This window comes from Heloderma suspectum, chromosome 2, assembly GCF_057233095.1.
Source record: "Heloderma suspectum isolate Gila_16-S chromosome 2, 16-S_ref, whole genome shotgun sequence".
Classification (NCBI taxonomy): Eukaryota; Metazoa; Chordata; class Lepidosauria; order Squamata; family Helodermatidae; genus Heloderma; species Heloderma suspectum.
Window position 1 is genome coordinate 268,607,975 of NC_139459.1, and position 17,797 is coordinate 268,625,771.

The 17,797-nt window shown below is 41.1% G+C and overlaps 1 protein-coding gene across 12 annotated transcripts in view; it reads left to right on the forward strand.

The window, feature by feature from the left end:
• The window catches only part of G3BP1 (G3BP stress granule assembly factor 1), a 33,293-nt gene extending 16,486 nt beyond the window's left edge, over positions 1-16,807 (forward strand). For 6 of the 12 annotated variants that reach the window (XM_084839200.1, XM_084839202.1, XM_084839198.1 and 3 more), the window contains 11 exons: positions 41-154; positions 1,994-2,075; positions 2,821-2,994; positions 7,493-7,583; positions 9,356-9,449; positions 9,940-10,144; positions 10,949-11,050; positions 12,703-12,814; positions 13,333-13,458; positions 13,556-13,686; positions 14,899-16,807. In XM_084839200.1, coding sequence (XP_084695326.1) covers positions 60-154; positions 1,994-2,075; positions 2,821-2,994; positions 7,493-7,583; positions 9,356-9,449; positions 9,940-10,144; positions 10,949-11,050; positions 12,703-12,814; positions 13,333-13,458; positions 13,556-13,686; positions 14,899-15,105 — 1,419 coding nt within the window. In that variant the 5' untranslated portion in view covers positions 41-59 and the 3' untranslated portion in view covers positions 15,106-16,807. The remainder of the gene's footprint in view (positions 1-40; positions 155-1,993; positions 2,076-2,820; positions 2,995-7,492; positions 7,584-9,355; positions 9,450-9,939; positions 10,145-10,948; positions 11,051-12,702; positions 12,815-13,332; positions 13,459-13,555; positions 13,687-14,898) is intronic. The other 6 variants (XM_084839209.1, XM_084839206.1, XM_084839205.1 and 3 more) reach the window with 1 other exon arrangement.
• The last annotated feature ends 990 nt before the right edge of the window (positions 16,808-17,797 follow it).

Genomic DNA, 17,797 nt, shown 5'->3' on the forward strand with positions numbered 1-17,797 from the left:
ACATGAATGTTTACATTTTCATGAAGGTTTTGATCTTCAGTTTTCAGTTGACCAAAGAAATGGTGATGGAGAAGCCAAGTCCCCTGCTGGTTGGGCGGGAGTTTGTGAGGCAGTATTATACTCTGCTGAATCAGGCACCAGACTACCTGCACAGGTAATGTCTCCTGTTTTACTTGGGCATATCTTTTACTTGGGCATGAACTGAAAATTGTTTATAATCAGCAGATCAGTTTGAAACTTGCAACAGTTTTCTTCATTTTTCTTCTTTTCTTATAATACTGCCCTCCCTTTAGCGGACTACCTATGGATATATTAAAAACACTTTGTGATGGCCAGGAGGGGCAGTGTCTCAAATGCTAGCAAACACAGGTTAAAAATTAACCCAGATATTCTGGAATTAGAATAATTTAACCTGTACCCCTGCCCAAAAAGAGTGGGGGTGACAAAACTTAGACATTCTTTTTAATCTTGATGTAACTTTAAATGAACATAAAGAAGAGTCAGGACCGAGTTGCATAGAAGTATTTCATTGCTGGCTTCTCTTCACAGATTCTAACTTGACAAAGGTGGAACAAACATTTTTGACTAGAATGGATAGAATGAAGGTGTTTCAGATGAATATCTATATCTCCTCTTTTCCCATCTGTCCTCATTGATCTTGACCCGAAGTTTTGCAAGACCTAGGACCAAAATTGTTTTCACTGCCAATGTGAAGTAATAGTCTTCAAGCTCCTTTTAAGAAATTCCCTATTCTTCCATTGCCCTCAACTCTACAAAAGTATTTCTAGGCTCCTTTCTTTTAAGGAAGCTGCAGCTTCTGCAGGCAGTAATCACATCTTCTATTACTCAGCCTCAGGGCAGGGAAAATATAAATAGGAGATAAGCGTTCTTTCTAAGGCCAAGGGGGTAGGCAACCTGGTGCCTTCCAGATATTTCGGATGATAATTCCCATAATCCTAGGTATTGACAATGCTGACTGGAGCTTATGGGACTTGGAGTCAAAAACATCTGGAGGGCACTAGGTTGCCTACTCCTGGACCATACTAATGATACAGGCAATCTGCTGACTGAATCATTATCATAATTTACTGAGTCATGAACTACAGAAAAAAGATACAAACAGCAGAGCTCTTTTGCAAAATAGGAGGCATCTGGTGTGAAAGGACTGTCTTAAAAACTGTAAGGAGCTGAACATGTCCAGAGGATTTTTTAAGGGACTCAAGCTTGGCAAAGTGCTGCAAATCAATGGGTTGGTTTCCACAATTACCGTGGGTTAAACAAGCCATGGCATGTGCTGCACACCATTTGCCTAATCACCTGCCTGGGTGCTGCTTGTTGTGTCATCCGAAACCAGGTGGCATGGCTTGTTGAAGGGGAAAACAACCTTCAAATAACCCAACAACAGACCAGCTTGTTTAACCCATGGTGATCATGCAAACCAGTTCATTGTCTCAGTCAAAGCATGGCTGCCTGCAGGCAGTTTCTAGTCACCTGTGGCAACCTGGTAATCCATTAATGAGATGCCTGAGATAGAGGGAATATTTTTTTAATCTATTTTTATTTTATTTTTATAAATGAAATAAACAATACCAACAACATAATCAGAATCTTCAGTTTCCAACATTACAGTATTCTGAGGAGACAAAAAAGGGAGGATAGCAAAAGAAGGGGGGAAAAAAGGATTATATTAAACTTCAGTAAGAACAAACCAAATATCCAAATATAAATCCAGTTGCAGATTATACCAATAAAGCACTCTAGATAGAGGGAATATCGATGTTCAGAATTCTGAACAGGCAATTGAAAGTCATCTCTCTGCCAATGAGCAGTTGAAGAAATTGGATAGATAAGGCAGTACCTTACCAAACCAAATGAAGCAGGAGATGGTCGTTTCTAAAATGAATAATGTGGCTAACATTTTAATGTTGCAAAAGCCCGTGCGATGGATTGAAGTTGAACATAGGTGAAATGTATGCAAATTGTTCCCTCACAGGTTTTATGGAAAGAATTCTTCTTATGTCCATGGTGGCTTGGATTCAAATGGAAAACCAGCAGATGCAGTCCATGGGCAGTCTGTAAGCATTGAAATCACTTTATAATTGCCTCAGTCACCACAATTAAGACACAATGTAAATGTCTGAAAAGATACTTCAAATTAGGTAATAGATTTTGGATTTGGGATGGGGAGAGGGGGAACTAGCATCAGATTTCTGTGCCAACTATCCACAAGACAGTGCAAATTGTTCTCAGTTCTTAGATACCAGTATCATCATTGGTACTCATTGATACCTTGAGTATCTTTCAGGCTTTCAGAGTCCTACTGTTCCTAGAACTTGTGTGCCTTTTAGTGCATGGGCTATGATTTGAAATACACACACACACACACACACACACACACACACTAGATTGGTACAAAGGATGTATTTTAAGAAAGGCAGCATGAAGAGTTTAAGAAACACTTAAAAATGTTTTATCTCTTTTAACCATTGTTTTATTCTTTTATCCAGTTGTTCACTGCTCCGAAATCTTCTGATGAGGAGCGGTATATAAATATTGTAAATAAATAAATAAGAGTTAAATGCCTTAATTTAATTGGAGAAAGCTGTCACAGAATAGAAAATTACATTTATTTTAAGAAAGGCTTGAATTAAAGGAGCTAGACTCCAGGCAACCTGTGCCTGTGATTTTTCAATTTTTATTTTTATTATTTGCTTCACTAAACCCATTCATGACATTTATATTTGGTTTCTCGAATCCTTTTTGTGTCTCCTCATTCTTTTTGTGTCTCATCTAATATTTTTTTCCTTCTGATTTATCTAGGATATCCACAAGAAGGTACTGTCACTGAACTTTAAGGATTGCCGCACGAAGATCCGCCACGTGGATGCTCATGCCACTCTTAATGATGGTGTTGTTGTGCAGGTCATGGGTGAGCTCTCTAATAATACACAGCCAATGCGGAGGTTCATGCAGACTTTTGTCCTTGCTCCTGAGGTATGTTGCCTGGGGGAATTTATAACCATGAATTACTATGCTGCATTATATCTAGGGTGTAGGGTCAGGGATGCCAAAGAAGGCTGGGCAGAATTCTGTCTTCATTGTTACCTATGCAGGGTGGCTGGAGCACAGAGGGGATCCTCTCCTTTGTGCTCCTGCTGCCCTACATTTTGGCTGGACGGGCAGTTTTGTCCATCTAGCCACGGCTTCGGGAAGGGGGAGGGAAAGAGCCTGAGGACCTGATTGGAAGCTGCATAAAGCAACTTCCATGGTCTCCTCCCCTCCCCGTCCCCTTTTCTCCGCCTCCATGCTCAGTTTCCGAGCGCGGAGACGTAGCCGGCATGGAGAGAACTGCTCCAGCTTTGCGGGCAGGTGTGGGGGAGTGTGGTTTCTGGGCTCTGAGGTTAGAACACTGGTTCAGACCTCAGATCCCCAAAACCATACAATCCTATGCCCCCCCCCCCCGACACTGTCTAGGGGGCATAGTATTGCTGTCTGAGTCATTAACAAATGTGAAGTGTATGTCAAGATACATGCCTGTGATGTGTGTCATACCACAAAAATACCTGTACTTACCTACCTTAGTATGTGTTAAGTGTTCTTTCTATTTTAGTTGTGTGCCATGAAGGGATAGCTATCAACATGCATATTTGGAAAATACTGCTTACCATAAGGCCTGGCTCTAGTACTTTGTAAACAAGAACTCTCAGTGTGAGAATTTCAGGTTCCACACATTCTTGCTAAGATATGGATTTACTTTGAAAACATATTTTCTTCCATTACTTTTGGCTATGGCATTTGTGTAGACTTCAGCCATAGTAATGGAAACAGTTTCTTGACATTGGGGTGGCGCTATGTAACTGGTTATTTGGCTAGTCATGATTTTCAAAATCTATGCTACAAATACATTAATTTTAGAATTATACAAAAAGTACCTGTTCCAATGTCCTGCCACAATGTTAGTACTATCTGCTTTCTCTTAGTAGGATATTGGGGGTTTTCTGTCCTAACAACTGATTTCAGCATAATGTATTGTGTGTGTTACTACTGTCTTCAGTACCTCATGACAGATCGTTTTATCACTGAGCTCACACAATTGTTGTTTACACTGATTGTTAAATAGCAATGCCTGACAACTTTTTCTCGCATTTCTTGAACTCCTTGATTGTCCAGATTACTTCAGGCAAGGTTAAATCTTCTTGTGTCAAGACTTGCATAGGAAATAACTGTTGCTTGCGTTGAGTTACGTAAAATATTTTTATATGCCTGATATATTAGTGTGTACAAGCTGCTGTTTAACTTAGCATTTAGTAAAGACTTACTGATTGCGTTCACTTAACTTCACTATTAAAATATCATGTTTATATGTCATTCTGGTTATTTTAATACTCCTCATGTTGTAATAACACCTTTGATCTGCCCTTTTTGTCTTCCATTAAATGAGTTGCAAAATTTACAATGCAGCATTTTCTGTCCAAGTGATAAATATAGCACACAGAATTACAGGTTAAATGTCGATCTCATGTTCATCTATTTTAAGCAGAAATCTGTTTATACTTCAATAACGACTAGAAATATGGGTACATATGTTGGAGAAAATGTTATTGTTCTAAAACCGAACAGCAAACTACTTTAAATATCTGAGTTTGAATTAGGAACATGACACATTATGTGAAGAACAAGCAAAGTCTAGAGCAGGTTATATTTGTCATGAATCATTGCTTTGTGCTGATTTTGCAATAGAAACCATGTTGTAATAGCAGCTTTGATTTTCCCTTTAATATTTGTGGCTTTTTTGTTTTCCGTTAAATGAATTTACAGTGCAGCATTTTCTGTCCAAGTGATTGATATAGCAGTTAGAACTATTGGTTAAGAGTATCTGTTTTATGCAGGTGCCCTACTACCCCAATTCCCCCCACATACCGTGCACATGCTGTCACCTCTGCTACACAGTGCACTTGAGGGGAGTCTGCCCCCATTCCCTGTGTAGCAACACAATTGGGCTCCTGCCAACCCACCAGTCAGCTGTTCAACAGGCTGGTGGGAGCCCACTTCGGGCGGGAAATGGGTGTGCAAAGAGGATTCTGTTGGAAAATGGTGTGCGGGGATGACTCTCCCCACATGGCCGGTTCTGAAGCAGAATCATGAGACACCCCCCCCCCCCCCCGCGCTGTTCAGGAAGCTAGTGGGCACAGATTCTGGGAGCAGATACATAGTTAAACAAAAGGTGATTTCATAGGTTAATGAAGTAGAAGTTATATCTATCTTCTGATATAGTGGTTTCTGAATATAAATTAGGAAATAAGCTGGTGACAAGTACAGAGACAAGGCAAAGCAAGCTTTGAGAGACCTCTTCATAATAAAGTAAGAATCTTTTGTGGCTGCACTTGAAAGTTTTGGGCCCAGATAGTACCACTGCTCTTTCAGATGAGAATCATTGCTTCTTAAATAGTTTCTAACTTAGTAAAATATTTACTGAATAGATTATTGCAATGTTGTAGATGGTCAAGATGCATTAGAAAGCCCTGTTCCCCTATTTAATTGCACTTTAAAATGTTTCAAGTCCAATAAAAATTAACATACTCAGATGTAACATGGTGTTAGCCTCTGTAGCTGGGACAAGGGTGTATCTCCCCTTCTCCATTTGGTACAGTACACAAAAGTACAATTTGGATAGAATTACTTTTCTCAAACATAACCATACATAGAGGAAAATTTATTATAGGATGGAGATCAAGATAGATATTGGGAGCCCTTAACTGGGTCATTGCAAAATTTATCCAAAGGGGGAACCTGCCCCATATCATATCTGTAACCATACTTATAGATATATAAAATATATGTTTATCTCATTTTAATAAGATTTGGGAGTGCAGACTGAATGTACACAATAAATAATAGTGCATAAAGCTGCCCTCAGTGTCTGGCCACAGTAGGGAGTAATGTACATGAGCTGAAACCAAGCAAGACTTGAGTTAATAATAGTCAGCAGAACTTGTGATATGGAGGAAATTAAGATCTATAACTGATTTTTTTAGATTTCTGATGTCACGCAACCTCTGGAAAAGTTGCTATGCGTACAAATATGAGTAACAAAGCTTTGGAGAGCTCAAGTGGGGAAAAAAATCTGCAGTCCTTTTGTGTAGTGGTTAACTTGTTGTAACACTTAACTTGGTAGCTTTGAGGCAAGGCCCTCAATATACCCATGTAGTACATTAGCATGGGAACGTCCCTTGCCTCCTGGCTTTGGACTTTAGTCCACCGCTGGAAGTACACAAATCTGTTCCAGGGTAAACAATGTTTATACTGCAACGTTTCTTCTGATGTGCAGGCTGTAGGATTTCCTGCAGCTGTGTTAATCAGGAATTGCTGTGAGGTGTGCACAGGCAGTGTGGTGGTGGTCTTGAGCAACATTGTATTTAAGCACTTGCTGAGTAGCTATTGATGGCAAGGAATTGAATGCAGGTGAGTGAGTGGGCTGACAGAGTAGGGATGGAGCACTCTGTTCCTCCTCTACTTTCAGTATACAAACCAGACAGGCTGCTAGAAGAGGGAAGCCCCCTACTCTACACCCTGCATAAAAATGCAGCAGGCTACTGGGAGAGAGGGGGAGCTCTTTGTCACTCCTCCGTCAACCTCCAGCTGGCTAGTAAAAAGACTATATTCCAATCCCGTGACAAAAAACTATGTGAAGGGTGCTGCAGATTGGAGGCTTGTAACTGAAGCAGAAATCATGATTGCACTACCTACACATTCTTAAGCATGTGATCTTTTGGAATTCTGAACAATATAATCAAGAGCACCTTTCTGACCATATAAATCACTTGCCACATGGTTTGCTTCCTCTTTCTCCCCACATTTCGAATGTACGTGTTTGATGCCATGTTTGCCATGCAAGCGTGTTATCAACTGTGGCTGCATACAGATGTTACAAATAGTAGAAATGTCTCAAGTTCTGGATAGATGACTCATCAATGATGAATACTGTAATCACAGACACAAGGATTAACTTTTTGTTTTTTTTACCTGACTGTGCTTGTAAATGTACTTAAAAAATAGATATTGCACCAGTCCTTCTTTGTTTGTATGGTAACACTTTGGTGGAGAAGGTACAAATAATCTGAGAGGGAGGAGTGGTTTCTTGTTCTCATATATCGCCTTGACTGTACTGAATCTCCATAGTATATGAAATGGCAGTATAATCGTACTTTCCAAAGGTGGTATACTCTAGCTCTTGTCTCCTCATTGTTGATACCTGGAATGTCTTTCTGCTGGATGGAGTGTAGTTTAAGATGGTTCAGGAATTAATGATTGTGTTAGCAACAAAGTGTCCTCCTGTATTTCCTGCATAGCACAAATAGGCAAAGTAGTGGTGGATTGTTTCAAAATGCAAGAAAATGGGCTTGTGCTGACAGATTAAAACCAGCAGTACACTGGTACTGAGTATAGTGAGAATGACTAGCTGAACTTTATTTTCCCTTTGTGTTGTCTCCAGGGGTCTGTTGCGAATAAGTTTTATGTCCATAATGACATATTCCGCTACCAAGATGAAGTTTTTGGTGACTTAGATGCTGAACCTCCAGAGGGTAAGTCCAATGGCCTTGTGCTGAACTTTCTGATTCTGCCAGCATGTTTTCTTCCAAAATAATTCTGAATATTGAAAAATGTATATTATGACTTACCCAGCTAAGGTGAACTTGCTTACAAAGAAAGAACACAGTGAAATCCCAACGTCGGAACACGCTTAAATTTTAGCAGCGGTAAAAAATGGTGATAAAACTTAAGCAGTAAAAAGATACTCTACCCAGTTTAAAGCCCTTGAAAGACGTCTTAAAAGCGGGAACCTAACAAGATTAGCTTTATACTTCTTAAACTAGTAGGGAAATCTATTTTGCTTTTCTTGCATACATAATCGGCACACTCAGATTTAAGGTCCCATCAGAAGTCTCACTGATTTCAAGTGGAATTACTTTCAACGATGCTTGCAGTTGCAGGCATCGTTGCAGTCAGATGTCCTGCCTAGTTTTAGAATTAGTGAGTCAGCCAAATTCTGTTTATACTTGTATAGACTCTTGTCTATACAAGAGTCAAATCTTAATAGTTACTATATGTAAGAATTTGGTCAGAGGCAATGATTGGTGAAGGGCAGTTGTGAGAAGCTGGAATGTCATGAGTAATTTTTCTTTAGCGATGGAAGAGTGCTGCCCTAGATTGTTGTGTCATTTCACTTCCCTCCTTAAAACCATCATTAGCTCAGTCAACCTGTCTGGCCCCTGCTGTGAACTGGGTATGGAGAAATTGTTTGAAGTTCTATGGTAAAACTGAAATAATTGTAAGCTAGCATAATGATTTCAGTGGAGAGGCTTCTTCAGTCCTGATGGTCATGGTTTTAGGGTTACTGCTGGCTCACTACAGCCTTCAGCTCTTCACATTGCAGCAGTTGCCAAGTTGATACATAGAAATAATCATGTTTTACTTGTTAAGGAGCTATAACCACTTCTGTCTTGGATCTAGAAATTGTCACTCTTGCCATTTGTAGACCTGAGGATAGACTACTGAAGTGTGCTTGACATAGGCTAGCTTGTGAAAAACGTTCGGAGGCTTCAGTTAAAACCATGTCTTTCCAGGTTGTGTATTGTATCGATCTTCTATTCATGCAGTGATATGAATGACTAGATTGGCATAAGAAAACAGGCAATAGTTAATGTCAGTCCCCCTCTTCTTTATCCCTAGTCATCCTTCCTGCGATGGGAATAGTGGATTGCAGAATACCTAAATACAGAGTTGAAATCCCTTAAGTGACCCACTTGGGCCAGGAAGTACACACAGTACTTTACTGACTTTTGAGATAGGATAAAGGCATTCAGTGCAGAAAACGTAACTCTACTGGATTTGGGATGAGCTAGTCCCATGAACCTGAAAGAAATTGTTTTGGAGTTGGTTTGGCATAGTGGCTGATGGACTAAGCTACAAATCAGGGTGTCCTTGCTTCTGCCATAAGTTCACCAGGTGACCTTAGGTGAGTCTATCTTCACCTGTCATCTGCAATATGGGAATACTGGTCTCTCTTGCAGGGATGTTATTATTCTGCTGTAATCCTGTGTGTGAAGTGTTTCCAAGGTGCTTTCTGTTTCGTTTATTATAATTCAAACAAATGCACTAAGAAAGCCATAGTCCAGGTTTGTAGAGGCAGTTTTAAAGTTAGTCTCAATAAAGGATAGTCTCAAATTAAACATATTTGTTTAGCTAAAATTTATACACACCTTGTGAAACATTGAGGATACACTTTGACTGTAGTGCAGAAATCTGCCCTGTACATTGTGATGCCTTGAATAAAATCTACTTTTTATTCCACCAGAATCTGAGGAAGAGGCAGAGGAACCTGAGGAAAGGCAACAGACTCCTGAGGTAGTTGCTGATGATTCTTCAGCCTACTATGAGCAGTCTGTCAGGTAATACACTCACCAGAATTAGGCCACCTCTTCTGACCAGTTTGCCCACTACTTCTGGCTGAAATGAAGGAAAGGGCCCAATTTTCTGGAGAATGATGTGTATTTTTAGGGCCTCGTCTCAAGACTCTATTGCTTTAGCCTGTGTCTATCCAAATATTCAACAATAGTGGCAACTTTACTTTTGGCATAACTTAAAGCCCATCAGTTCTTAAAACTTTTTGGAGAAGGGATAGTTGAAAGTGAGATTTCCAGCTCTCTTTCTCTTTATGCATGCATGGTTTGGGGAAGTGAATGAATACAACTGATTGAAAAACTGATTAAAAAACAAGGGAAACATTGCTGACTTGAGCTGTTGCATGAGATGCATATTGGAGGATTGTATCCGAACCAATACTGAAATAGCATTTAGATTTAGATGCTATTTATGGTCCTGCTGGATAGCTGTGCAGGCAGAGTATTGTGTATAATGAAAATATTTTTCCATCAACAGCAATGACTTGGAGGAACAATTGGAAGAACCAGTTGCAGAACCGGAACAAGAAGCTGAACCTGAGCCTGAACAGGAACCTGAACCAGAGGCTCAGGAGGAAAAACCTGAGCTAGTGCTGGAGGAAATGGCTCCTGAAGAGACTGTAGAGAAGAGTCCTTCTCCAGTCCCTGCAGACCCAGCTCCTGTAGTGCAAGAGGACTCTAGGGTAATGTGCATAACTTTAACCGTACAGTCCTTTTTCAAGTTTACTTCTGTGTATTTTAACTCCTTTTGCTTGAAGAGTGGAGTGAGAGAGAGTTCACAAGAACTGTCAAAACACACGGACTATGTAGCAGATCATGCCATTCACTCTTCTATGAAGAAAAGGCTGTTGCATATATTTTAATGGAAAGCCAGTGGTAGGAATCTTTTCATGACAACAAAGCAATCATTCAGGCTGTGTTGTAGCTGCCGAGTTGTAGAGTGGCAGGCTTGTGTGCAGTAGTGGTCAATCTTGCTGATGGAAGGCGTCTGGGAAACTCCCCTCCTGTTTCTGGTCCTCATAACTGTTCTGTGTAGCACAAAGCTCTGAAAGAGTAGTCTTGGTTATTAGACATCCTGCAGGCAAAAAAGAGCTTGACACAGTAACTGCAGCCACTAACCAATTTAGTAGGTTTAGAATGGTGATCTTTATCCATATCTTTTGAATTATCTAATGTATGGGTTCAGAAATGGCTAATCTTGTAATAGGCAAGAACCAATTACGTTGGAACACATTGTTTGCTTGTCATCTCTTGAGAGAACATGGAAGGAAACTGCTTGATGCTTACCAAAGGGAAAGTCTAAATGATGAAGAAAAGCATTAAATACTGTTTATATAAATGGTCTATAATGTACACAAACATTGTGGTTGTGGAATTATTGAATGAAAGAGGACAAGAAATTGTAAATGTTGGAGGAGCGTTGCATAATTTTGAAGAGTTCAGACATCTGGAGTTATTAATGCTGAAATATTGTTTGTCCCTGTCAGACTTCGTCATGGGCATCTGTAACTAGTAAGAATCTACCACCCAGTGGAGCTGTACCAGTATCAGGCATACCACCTCATGTTGTCAAATTACCTGCATCACAGGTAAGGAATATCTTACTAACTGGTGAATGAAATTGGGCAAGGGTCAACAGCTGTGGTATAGAATTCAAATTAATTGCAATTCGATGTTATTTCTAGCACTAGATAATCATTTTTACTGTATGCTCAGTTTTTGTGGGGGATCCAGTAATCTCTTCCTCAGTTAAAGCATCTATTGCTGGAGAAATTGCATTGTCCTTGGAATATGTAGCTTGGAAAGTGGTTCACCAAATAGTACGTCAATTATATTTTGGCATGCTGTGTCTATTACGATTGCATGTGCTGAAGTCCACAAAAGCTTATGGCATAATAAATTTAGTACTTCTACAGGTGCCACAAGACTCTCTACTTACAATTGCGTGTGTCAAGTTTGGTTTGTGTTGATGACTGTGCTCATGACCAGTGATGCATTTTCAGCATCACTGTTGCTAGTATCCAAATGATTTTGAGAAGCTCTTTTAAAAACATTACAACCATTTTAACTACATTACTAAATTAGTCAAAAGATTCATGGGACAGCTCATAACATTAAAAATTTTTTTTAAAGAGCAGCAACAAAAACCCGACTATTTTCAAGCTCTTTCTAAAATCATCAAGGAGGGGAGCTGGCTGGAGGAATATGGTCTGGGCATTCCTGAGGCAGAAATGCCAGGACTGAGAAGGCCCTGTTCCTAATTCTGTGCCGAGGATATAACCTGTCTCCCAGCTAGGGATGTCAGAGAATTTCTCCATGAATCTCGGGGAGGCCAAATGCCAACGCATTCGGCCCCCCAAAATTGTTGGTGAAATTCTCCGCCACCCCCCCCCCCCCCCGGGATGGGACTTACCTCCCTCGAATGTCCCTCTTGGTGGCGGGTCCCGGCGGGAGTTCGGCGGGAGTTCGGCGGGGGCGGGGGCGGCTGCCGGTCTTCCGACCGGCTGCTGCCGCCATTACAAAATAAAGTAAAAAAAAACAAACCATACACCCGTGATAGGCTACGTAAATCGTTACGTAGTCTGTCACGGGTGTTTTTTTTGTCCCCCCCCCCCCCCACTTTTGTATTTCACGGCCGGGGAGACGGGGCGCTTCTCCCCGGTCTGAATTTCAGCCAGGCGAGGCGGGGCGCCTCCCCCCCCCGGCCTGAATTTCGGCCGGGCGAGGCGGGGCGCCTCCCCCCCTGGCCTGAACTTCGGGGGGAGAACCGAAGCGCCTCCCCCCCACCGCAAAGCAAGCTGCGGGACCAGGTAAGGGACTTTCGTCCATCCCTACTCCCAGCAATCTGTGCCACAATCCATCCTAGCTTTATCATTAGTTTGTAACTTTCTGGTCTGGTCCCATCCTCATGATTTTCAGGAGGTACTTGCACATTGAGCTAGTAAGATTAAAATACAACAACATGCTGTCACTGTCACAGGAGAGTGGTAGAGAAATACCATAGGAAGGAAGCACGTTTCCCCTTCATTTTACCAGTCCAGATTGACTCCTCATATCTTCAGATTCAAAAGGACAGGCCATGACTGGCCATGCCTAGTTTAAGTGCTCTGTTCTGGCCTTTGAACGCGGTTTCCCCCTCTCCCTGGGGTTCTTAGGTTTATAATGGTTAGGGACTGAGGATGTTGAAATACAGCTTTGCCTGGCTTCTGCACATCATATTTGTGCTGGTACGTTTTTGCAGCCCCGTCCTGAATCTAAGCCTGAATCCCAGACTCCACCACAGAGGCCTCAGCGGGACCAGAGGGTGAGGGAACAACGGACAAACATCCCCCCACAAAGAGGTCCTAGACCAAGTAAGAAAAGTGAAAACATCTTACTTTGCCTTATTATGTAGGATGCGGGAGTTACTTGGTGATACCATTCAGTCACTAAAGTGTAGTTGACTGTTTAAACAGAAAAAGTCAAGTATTCTGACTTCTGTGTTATATTCAGTGATCACTATGCATATCTCTATGCACTAAGGGTGTGTTTTTACAGTTGGGAATGATTTGGGACCAAGCTAAACCAGATGCTTTAATGTCTGAAGTGCCACAACTAGTTCTTATATGGACACTTCATTCTGCTTTAAGCACTTGGTTAAGAGACCCTTTGTGTATTAATGAGGTGGGTTTTTCAGTGGGAAAGGCAAGGTGTTCAGTTCTTGCATTTTATTTGAAGCTTTACTTTTCTGATGACTCAGGCAACTTTCACAGCAGATGAAGCTTATGAAAGTGCTTGTAGAAAGCAAAACATGCTTTTCTTTCATGTTGTTCAAAATCATTAGTGAAACTCCTGCAGCCTATTTTACCTCTGTATATTTTTAAATTTTAAGTGCGGGAAGGAGAACAGGGTGACACAGAAACTAGACGGATCGTGAGGTACCCAGACAGTCACCAGCTTTTTGTTGGGAACCTCCCACATGATGTGGATAAAGCAGAACTAAAGGAATTCTTTCAAAGTAAGTCATGAACATGGCTTTCCTACTGGTGGGGCATTGGTGTTGTGTCCAAAAGTACATGCCTATTTCTGCAGAGCAGTCTAATGTGTGATCAAAGAACTTGCAAATTCTCTTGCAGGTTATGGGAATGTTCTGGAACTACGCATCAACAGTGGAGGAAAGCTCCCTAACTTCGGATTTGTGGTGTTTGATTCTCCAGAACCAGTTCAGAAGATCCTTGCCAATAGGGTACATTAAGCTTGAATGATGTTTAAGGGTTGTGTGGAAGGGTACTAAAATCTGTTCTTTTGAAATAAAGCAGGAAATTTTTGCCTTAAAAAAACCCCAATCTTTAAAAGCTCCCAGTTTTAAGATGGGGTGGGTGTGTGTGTGTGTGTGTGTGTGTGTGTCTGCTGAAGTGGGAACTGGTAGACAAGTGTTGGTGCATGTGTTGGGCATCTGTTAACTCATAGGTAAGAGTACAGCATTAAGTTGTAGTGATCACTCAAAATACTTACTAGTTGCTGCTGCAAAACTCAGGATGCAGAAAAGGGCTATTAAAATGATCGAGGGGCTGGAACAACACCCCTGTGAGAAAAGGTTACAACGTTTAGGGCTTTTCAGCTTAGAAAACGGCAAGTAAGGGGGGACATGATTGAGATGTATAAAATTATGCGTGCTGTGAAGGAAGTGGATAGGGAGAATTTTTCTCCCTCATACTACTAGAACCTGGAGTCATCCAATGAAGCTGAATGGTGGGAGATTCAGTATAGGCAAGATTTACTTCTTAATGCAGTACGTAATCAAAACTGGAATTCATTACTGCAAGATACCAACTTGGATAGCATTAAAAGGGGATTAGACAAATGTTTAGGGGATAAGTATTATCAATGGCTACCAGTCATGAGGGCTATATATTTCCTTCACTATCAGAGGCAGTATGCCTCTGAATACCAATTTCTTGAGAATACTAGCAGGAAGGTGCTGTTACACTCATGTCCTGCTTGTGGGCTTCCCATAGGCATCTGGTTGGCTGCTGTACGAATAGGATGTGGGACTAGAAAGGCTCTGGTCTGATGCAGCAGAGGTCTTATGTTCTTAATTTGTAAGTTAAGTGTAATTTTTAAAAATGTAATTTAAAAATAATGAAAAGGGGAAATGGGGGGAGATGAAACACCACAGGACAACTACCCTACAATTGTTGAGAAATACATGGAGAATGAAGTCGCTTATGTTTGCTAAAAATAAATTCTTCAAATGGCTGTTAGGGTCCACAGCTACCTTACTGCTTTGGGGTGGTTAAATGAATTAGGCTGCAGCCCTATGCACACTTACCTGGAGGTAATTCCTATTGAACTCTAGAAATTCTTCCAAGTAGACATTTATAGAATTTCACTATTAATGTATGTATGAAGTGGCTTTCTTTAGTATTAATGTCAGTTTACCACTTTTCTCTTGCAGCCAATAATGTTCAGAGGAGATGTGCGTTTGAATGTGGAAGAGAAAAAAACACGAGCAGCCAGGGAGGGTGATCGTCGAGACAACAGACCCCGTGGGCCTGGTGGCCCTCGTGGGGGGCTGGGAGGTGGGATTCGAGGGCCTCCACGTGGAGGGATGTCTCAGAAACCAGGATTTGGCACTGGAAGGGGCATCGGGCAACGGCAGTGACTCATGGATGACGTGATGAGACAAACCCTTCTTCCTGCAGATTTGTGAATTTCAGCCTTGGGTATCTTGGAATGTGGCCCTACCCTGTTATAGACTGCTACATTTGATACTATTTTGGCCCATTTTGTTTGTGTTTGGTTTCGTGATTTTTTTCTAATCCTTGTCCCAGATTCCAGCTTTGTGGAACAATATTTCAGGAAAATGGATTTTAAAAAGAACTGAATCTTTGCTTGCTGCAGACATATGGACTGGATTTTTTTTTTTTTTTTGGTACCAGTGGTTTTTCTTAATGGAATGTGTGGCGCTTTTTTCTTTTTTTTTCTTACTGAAATGGGGTGCGCTTCAGTCAGTGGAATTATCCTTTTCAGCTGCATGTGTTCAGGAGCCTGTAGGAAAACCTAGCACGTGACAAACATTTCAAGGGCAGGGAAATTTGTTTATTCTTTGGGGTAGGTTCATATGACCTGTCCAACTCTGGTCTGGAGATGTTGCCGCTCGAAAATCGACATTACCCTTTTCTCTGTGGCGCTGTAAAAGTGGAATAAAGGGTATGCATAGAATGTTTTCTTTTGGTACATGATCACGAAAAGGAATTTTCACTACTGTTTTACCACTTACAAGGATTGTGGGATAGGTTTTAAATGTCTAGAACTTGACTCTTTAAAACACTCTTCCTGAACTTGTGAAAATTTTTTTATTGAAATAGGGAAGTTTTTTCATGTTTAGTTTGTATTTGTATTAAAACAAAAACAAAATTGTTGTGCCTTCTATTTATCTCTCATTCCAGTCTTGGCAAATTGTTAAAAAAATAATAAAAAAAAGTCTAGGTTTGCTTTATCCAGTTTTGGAGTATGTCGAAGTCTTTCAAAAGATCTGTTTGCTCTCTACCCCTCCTCATTGACATATATGTTTATAGAGTTGCACGGTTTTGTTTTCCATAGCCTTATAGATTTGTGTAACACTTTATAATGCTTTTTGATGAGGTTCAGGGGCCCAACTATTGTATTGACATCGCCATTAGCTCTGAAGTGAGTGCCTTCCACAGTTATGTGACCATGGGAAATGAAATCATAAATCTTTAACAGTATGCACATGTTCAGTTTATGTAGTATGTTGCTGTGATGTTAATAGTCATCATTAGCTTTAAAATACCATTCTAATAAGGGTAAAACTATAAGCCCTAGTTCTGATATCCATATTTCACTGCGATATATTCATGGTATTGGATAAGCTCTGGGACATCTGTCTTTGCTGAATGTATATAAAACAAAATAAAATACAGAACATCATTGCAGCTGTTGGAGTGCCTGATAGTCTTCTGCACTATATATTGAGAACAATGCACTGTGTGCAAGGCCTCTGGATGAAGCAGTCTGGCTATGATGTAGTGGGAATGAATAACTAGATCAGTATTGTGGGCCATGGTACTAAATTGTATTTATCAAAATTTGCCCGTTTACATGAAGATGGTGACACAGTTGTGATGGGCTGTAACTGAACTAAGCCGTATTTGTATTATGCAGTTGATAATGTGAACAAATGCCAAAATTGAAAGCCAATTCTGTTAAAACCACTTTTGAACCTTTTAGCTGTCTTGTCAACTGTGTTTCAAACTTATATCTGTAACTAAAGGACTAGATTTTTTTAATATGGAGAATTGGGGTCCTTGTGTTTTGAATAAACCCAAAGGTTTGTTTAGATGATTTTATTATTTATAAAATTTATTAAATGACAGATAATGAATGGCATTAGAGCAGCTTCCTCTGGGCTATAAAATGTGCCCAGAGCATCAGTTACAGGTAAGTAACTTGTCTATTCAGTATACTTCACACCTTTGTGTGGCTCAGTGAACAGAACACATTATTGATGTAAAGTCTGTTGAAACTTACCAGTACCATAAACTGGAACAGAACTGTTAATTATTGGGATATTGACAAGACCAAAGTAGTGTATGTCATGAAACATCTTGGTTTCCTTCCACCACAAAAGAGAGATTCATTTATAACTTTTTCAAATATGGAAACTCGTCTTTCTAGCTGTGGTCGCTCATGATCATTTACCGCTTGGCCTTGATGAGGTCTCCCAACATTTTGGTTGGCATTGGCTAGCCCTCAATGTGTAGTTGCTGCAATCCTGCCCCTTCCTCGAGGTCTTGTCTCTGACACTCCTCTGCACCTCTTGAGATGCAGCATGAGGTCAGGGACAGTCTCCACCTCCAAGCTTGGAAAGGGGGTGGGTGTCATTCTTGGAATTACACTGCACAGCAGCAAAGCATGAAAACAAGCCCCAGCCTGAGAGAGGCCAGGACTCAATGTGCCTCTGTGCTTCCAAAGCAGTTCAAGTGTCTTGTGAGCTGACTGCCCCTCCCACCTTGAACCTGGAGTGGGCAGCTGGGGCAAGTCCCTGCCACTGTTCAGCTCCCAAGCAGCAGTAAAAGCCTAGGGCTTGGAGGACCTTCGGAATGCCACACCAAAACAACCCCCGGGGTTCCTCCTGATCTTGTAGCTGGGGAGGAGAGGTGGGGATTGTTCCTTCAACTGTGTTTGGACAGCAGCAGTGAGGATCCCCTTCCCCTCCAGTTCCAAGGTGAGGAGGATGCCTGGGGCTCAGCAACCTCTCCAGGGGTGGCAGAACACTCACCATGGTTAGTGATGAACAAACTTGTTGAACCCCTGGCCAATGATATGCTGCA